Source organism: Ctenocephalides felis, unplaced genomic scaffold (genome assembly GCF_003426905.1).
Source record: "Ctenocephalides felis isolate EL2017-DRISC unplaced genomic scaffold, ASM342690v1 CF-g0.4_SCAFFOLD_01604, whole genome shotgun sequence".
In the NCBI taxonomy this organism is placed as follows: domain Eukaryota; kingdom Metazoa; phylum Arthropoda; class Insecta; order Siphonaptera; family Pulicidae; genus Ctenocephalides; species Ctenocephalides felis.
This window is the reverse complement of record NW_020537758.1, coordinates 19418459-19425588: the sequence shown is the minus strand read 5'-3', so window position 1 is coordinate 19425588 and position 7130 is coordinate 19418459. Positions and strand designations below refer to the sequence as shown.

At 32.3% G+C, this 7130-nt stretch overlaps 1 protein-coding gene across 1 annotated transcript; it reads left to right on the top strand.

The window, feature by feature from the left end:
- The first annotated feature begins 497 nt into the window (after positions 1–497).
- LOC113373489 (protein Wnt-11b-like) lies at positions 498–5334 on the top strand. The gene is made up of 7 exons (XM_026613782.1): positions 498–508; positions 589–821; positions 3961–4245; positions 4579–4703; positions 4767–4932; positions 4992–5119; positions 5305–5334. The coding sequence occupies exons 1-7, from the start codon at positions 498–500 to the stop codon at positions 5332–5334; spliced, it is 978 nt and encodes a 325-aa protein (XP_026469567.1).
- The last annotated feature ends 1796 nt before the right edge of the window (positions 5335–7130 follow it).

Genomic DNA, 7130 nt, shown 5'->3' with positions numbered 1-7130 from the left:
ATAGTAATCGCAAAAAAATCTAAATAGATTTTTTACATAAATTTACCTTTCTAGTCCTTACTAAAAATGAATGTATATGTATGCGGATACAATTTTTGTTCGTAATTTCCGGAGCACGGATCAACCGATTTAATTGATTTAAAAAATATTTGATTCCTACTGATGGGGAAACGTGCTGCTTAGTTTTGGGCATAGGCAGATCCAGCCAATTTTAAAGCTGCGGTGTAAAAAGTGCAAAAATGGCAATTCAGTTTTTAAGAGAACCGTCTGATTTGAATGATTCACAAAACATCTCATTTGTATTGACGGAATGAATTTTTGGAAAGGCTGGACCAGCAGCCTTGTAGAACCAATAAAGAAAGTTTAAACAAAATTATTTTGCGGTTAAAAATAATCGTTACGTCATATGTACATCTAATTATCAGATATTTTATAGAAATTTTAATTAACAAATTTTGTTTAGCAGAATTTATTATTTTTTTAATAACTCTATTTTCATGTCTCGATTGTAATGACTATGAAATAAATCTATAAAAACTAAATTAGTTAATAATTTTTTTTATACTAATTCCTACTATCTTTTACCAGAGGTTTGAAACATTTTTCCCCCGAATCTTTCGATGAGGGTTCGGCCTGCAGGCAGGCCTTGGGCATGTCGCCGCGTCAGACCGCTCTCTGCCTAGCTGCCCTGGACACAATGCCCCATGTGGCCAGAGCGGCCCACTTGACATTGGAAGCCTGCTCTACACTTTTGGAGGATAGGAGATGGAATTGCTCCAGTGCTCTTAATGCTCCTGTTCTAGGACCTGATCTTGCTAGAGGTAAAGTATAAATAAAATAGGGTAGGCGGGCGGGTAAAAAGGTCTTTTACACCGCCATTTTAAAAATCAGTAAAGTTAAGAATTTTTGAACAACAATATTTGAAAGTAGAGGGAAAAAGATGTTAAACCATTCACCACTTTGATTTTTTCGACGTTGCCATCGGGAGAAAAACGGCAACGTTTGAAAACTCATAGAAAATGTATTTTCTTCCCTTGTTAGTTTTTTCGGTTGTGAGCACTGTTGCTCGGTTTACGAAACGTTAATATGATTTTTTTAAGTAAACGTTATTACACCTAGGTGAGGTATAAAGAACCAACTGAACTTTTACCTTGACAGAGATGTAAAAATTAAAAAATGCCTAATGTATTAATATATTTCTTTAATGAACATAGTTAAATGATAAAATAATAATTTAAAAACCTTTGTATCAATATGTAAAATTCAAATATTTTTAGTTGCATTTGAACGTTTTGAACATAAGTTTTTTTCTTAAAATGTGAAATATTTTATTCACATTATTAATAATATAAATTTAAACAAAAAGATTGAAAAATCTGAAATTAAACAATGAAATCAGTGTATAAAACAAGATTTATAAAATGCATCTATTATCTAGCATAAATAACATTTTTTTGAAGTAATAATATTAGCATTAATTTGGAAAAACATCAACAAAAACTTCATTTATGATTAAGCATTATTATGCATAGTAGTATTTAAAAAAACAGTAATTTTAACAAATATTTAATTACTGCATCAAAAGTACTAAGTGATAAAAGACAGGAAAGAACATATTATGATTTGTAGTCAATCTGAAACTTATTCCAAGAATAAAATCACTTTCCAAATTCTCGCAAATTAATTAGTCATTTTTCCGGTGATATACTTAAAATTTCAATTATTTTTCTCCCTTTTTCTTTTTTAGTCATATATCTTCGGTGTGAACTGGAGCAAGAATTCGATTAGTTTCAAACTTAATGCTTGTGAGAGATTTTTGCTTGCGATAATATAAATACAATATCCAGCAACATACAACATTTTGAGTCGGTTATTGCATACAACACTCCCACATATGCAGATGGTGCAAATATGTACCTTCGGGCAGAATAAACTGTGATAAATTTCCAAAGTTTATTATATATTTTACACTAGGGATACACGTGGTTTGCGGAAAAGTTTTTGATCACATATATAAATTTAGAAATGTCGGAATAAACACTGATTTGAAAAAATATATTACTTGTTCTGGTTAGCATTGACATGCAGAATGTGTAAAATCATAAACTCAAAAATGCGGACACACAAAACACACACACACTCATACATCCATTTTTCTGAGGTATGCCAAAATGTTCAGAAACCTTCAAAACGTCGAGAAATACAAAAATTTTCAATTTCGATTTTTGGATGATTACAATAACTTACCCTACGGGAAGTTAAAAATATCAGTGGAAAAACAATTCCGCCTAGTTAAGTTGGTTTTTGGCCACAGGCCTATGATTGTCTATACATGCTTAGATATAAATTATGCGATATACTGCAATTATAGGTGACATGTTCACTTGGACAGTTTTTCTACATAATATATTCTAAAAGTATATATCCCACACGGAATTTGTGCAAACATTGTAAGCATAATCAAGATACAAATTTATTATTCTATGGTATGCCAGCATAGAAGAAAAGCCCAAACCATCTATTTACGAATTTATTTATATAAATTGAGAATAGTATCATGTTTTTACAGTTTGTAGCACTTTCTGTATTCATTAATAACAAAACAAAATTAATATTTCGAAAATAGTGAAATATTGGAAACAACCTTAAACGTACAATAGAGGTCAAAAATCATAACATATCAAAAAACGCTGAATCGATAAAACACTTCTAAATAGTTTCAATTAAAAGAGGAACACAACAAAAAGTCTTTTTATTAGAATTATGAGGTTAATTCCATAATTTTGCAACATGTTACCTTGTATAGTTTATGTTGAGAAATTATCCAATTAACTGTATTAACAATATTTTATTTCTGTAGTTTTTTATTTCTTAGCTAATTTTCCACCAGCCTTCCCAACTATTCATTACTTCCATGCAAAACATATTTAAAAGCTCAACTAAAGTTGCATGTGATGCAAGGTGGCTTGTTGCAGACGTAAAAATTGTTATAAATGATAGTCTGAAAAACTTTTGAAATGAATTATTAAATCATGTTTACACACAAAGTTTTAAAGACGTATAATATGAAAGAAGGTTATTAAGAAAACAATGATCGATGGCTATAAATTCACATTTTTATTTAATTAACTGCCTCAGCAAAATATAAAAGAAGGCGTGGGCTAATTTAAGAAAACTTGGGTAGTATATATATAACACACACTACATAATATATATATATATATATATATATATATATATATATATATATATATATAGTATATACATATGTATGAAACCGATAAATGTAGTTGATAGATTGTGCTGAATACAGATTTTTGAATAACTATTTAGTGACAATATAAATTTTGGTTCACCATTTGGAACGTGGCAAACTTGATATTAGTGACGATTATTATTTTATTTTTATTTCACTTTTCCACATCAACTTCAAATTGTTTCGGACACTTGCTCAAACCTTTCTACATTTTTTGTAGTAAATAATTTTTCATGCAGAAAAGCAATTTTCACAGTTGCTTAAGTTACCAAGACCTTTCTCTTGAAATATGGTTTTTCATGAATTTTTGATAGTTTATCCTACTAATTCTACAAAAACTTGGCGAGAGAGCTATCTTGTTTATTATTAATGAAATTGCTAGCGTGGTGATATAGGTAAATAGACAAGTAGATGATACCGGAATGGAATAATTTTTGTACAATTCTTGTAGGTAGTAATATTACATAATAAATAATTTATTTATAATTATTCCACGCTTGTGAAATTAATATTTGATCCTATATAATTAAAAATTATATTGTTATGTTGAAACCTAGAGCAAAAACATCTACGTGGAATCATTGTTAGAGGAGTGTTAGAAAATTCAGAAAATCGTTTGAAAACTTGGTAGCTTTATATTTTAATAATCTGAAAAACCATCAGAATTTTGGAAACCAAATTTTTCTACTTTTTTTATTTTCTAGGTACAAGGGAGCAGGCATTCATGTACGCCTTAGGATCAGCAGCAGTTACATTAGCAATAGCTCGTGCCTGCGCAGCAGGTGAGCTTTTTCACTGCTCCTGTGCACCACCTCCAGGTGAACCACCAGGTGGTAATTTTAAGTGGGGCGGTTGTTCCGACAATGTCCGTTGGGGATCTTTGTTTGCCAAAAGATTTTTGGATGCCACTGAAAGAACTCATGTAACTGCCAGTGTTCTTCATGAAAGAAGAAGACGTCGGAGGAGAAGGCAGAGGAAGTTGAAAGATGGTAAATCTACGCCGTTTAAAGACAAGTAAGAATTTTATTAAATTTTACAAGTGAAATTTGTTTTAGTCTGAAAGTCCGTTTTGCTAATTTTATGTTTTCTTGACTTTGAAGTTTGAGACCAAAATTTAAAGAATGTATGTTTGTTTGTATCCATGTGTGTGTGTAAGTGATATGAGCCAAATTTTAACTTTTTATCCAATTTTGAGCTTAAATTATATGCTTAAACAATTAACATAGTATTATTTTAATTTTTTATATATTACATTATTACTCCAGATTTGGCAAAATGACTGATGAAGAAACTGCTGCTCAAAAATAAATTGTTCGACCAAGCAACTAAAAATGCTGTAATAAAAACGATCGCCAAAAAACGAAAATTACAAGCAGATCCCGACATGATCAAATTTCACACAAGGCTAGCCGCAATGAATCTTCATAACAACAGGATAGGCCGAAAAGTAATTCATTGTAATTCAAGTTATATTCACTATAAAAATCAATATAATTTATTTTTTATTTAGGTTGTTCAGCAATCCCAAGCAATTACTTGTAAATGCCATGGAGTGTCCGGTTCTTGTAGTGTGAAAACATGTTGGAAAGCTCTGGAAGCTTTAACAGTCACCGGTCAAAAGCTCTTGAGGAAAATGGATCAGGCTGTGGAAGTTGCTCCACGTCGATTGGGAACAAGTAGGTAATAATATTGAAAAAATAATTCGGATTTATTTAGATGAAATATTTTATTTTAGCTACACAGTTATCTGGTGTGGCACCAGTAGTTACAGCGCCGATGTCTAATCAACTTATTTATTTGACAAAAAGTCCTGATTATTGTGAAGAAGATTTATCTGCAGGAAGTTTTGGTACCAAAAGGAAGGTAAATAAGATATTTTCATTTATTATATGATCATGTAGAAGGAGGATTGAGAGGTTGAAATAATTAGTACTATAATATGTTTCTTTGAGATTTTGGTCTAAATTTGTTATTTGCCTTATGAAAAACATTTTCCAAAGTGATTGAAATATTTTAATATATTCTTATTATATTATATCCTTTTCCAGGACCTGTTCGGTGGGTGTTACAGGACTTAGTGTTGGCAGTTGCCACCATTGTGTTGTGGTCGTGGCTACAATACGGTTGTTGAGGAGAAAATTGAAAGATGTCACTGTGTTATCATTGGTGCTGCTACGTTAAATGTAAAACTTGTATAACTACCACCAACGACAAGAATGCAATTAATAATAAAAAAAGTGTTGATGTTGGGGGGTTTCTCAAACCCCTTTCGAAGTATTTATACTTCGAGGAAATAACAAAAATTAAATGTATTCAGAAAACAAAAACCAATGGTAAACAATAAATTAAAAATAAAGTTCTCTTACATCCGTAATCAATAATAAACTAAAATATATTCTATATAAATTTTATATAAATGAAAACAAAATGAACACTAATTAATATTGTATGAAAATGTTATCTGTTTGGAAGTCCAAGCCGCGGCAGCTATTTGGTTGGATCTGGAAACATCAGCGTAGTCGTTGGATAGGTTGAAAAGAATTCGAATACACTGACAAATAAAAATAACTGTTGACTTGACACACAATAGAAATTAATCCATGATAATATTGAACTGATAACAAACACTGAAAGGAACTGAATGTATTGATTGCAAGTAACTGAATGAATGAATTAAACCAAATGAATGAAAACCACGGAATAAATCAACTCGAACACTGTAAGGAACTGAAAGTAACTGAACGAATGAAAGGCGCGGAATGAATTGATTGAATGCCAAAAACTATTGCCTGCATCAGCCTTTTTATGAGTCAGAATTGCCCGATTGCTAAATTTGAAACGTATTGTCCGAGTAGAAAAACAAACCTTTTACAGGTCCGACAACCTACACAGGTGCGGCGCAAACATTTTCCCCCGACTAAAAGGTTAGCCTTTTATACTTCTGAAAATACTCGAAATGGTACATAGTGAACCTCATGATTAGGAAGGATAGAATTGCCAAAAATAAATTCAAACTTTCATTCAGAGTAGATCGGTTACGGAAGCCTGACCTCGCGCCAGGGTCCCCCTCTCACGACCTACCACATTCACACGATCTAGATTGCGGAAGTTTTATTTTCGCGCCAGGGTCTAGATTTTTTGGACATTTACAAGAATCTTCCAGAGACTATGAGGGGTTTCTCATCGCCCTGAAGATTGAAAATTTGGCAAAACTATATATAGAAGCAAATATATCATGAGATAGAAAAGTTTTTTTTTTTGAAATGAATAATTCAGAGATATAAACTATTGAATAGGTAGGGGGCATAGTTTGACAACAGGCCGCTTGATTAGGGTATTTCCCGTTTTTACCAATGCTACTCGAACCACTCCATCGGAGCCCGGAAAAACCTCTTCAACTCTTCCCAACCCCCAATGGAGCGGACGCGCATTCTCTTGTTTTACAACTACCAAATCACCCTTTTTAATAGGATTAGGACTGTATTCCATTTCTGTCGGACCTGTAGCTCGGTCAGAATTCCACATTCCATCGCTTCCAGTAAGAAGCGACAATTATGACTGCAATTGTTTTCTTTTAGTCAAATTCAAGTTTTCATAGTCAACGGGCAAATCCGACAGAGGCTCTTGCATTAAAAAGTGCGCCAGGCGTAAGAGCTGAGGGTCCGACGGATCATTGCTCAGCCAACATAACGGTCTTGATTCAGTAAGGCTTCGATTTGATTGAGGACTGTATAAACTCTTCGTAGGATAAAATTTTGCAACCCTATAACTTAAAAAATGGGTCTTCACTGATTTAATATTCGCCTCCCATATACCTCCAAAATGTGGGGCAAACGGTGGATTAAATTTCCATTCAATGTCATGTTAAAACCAA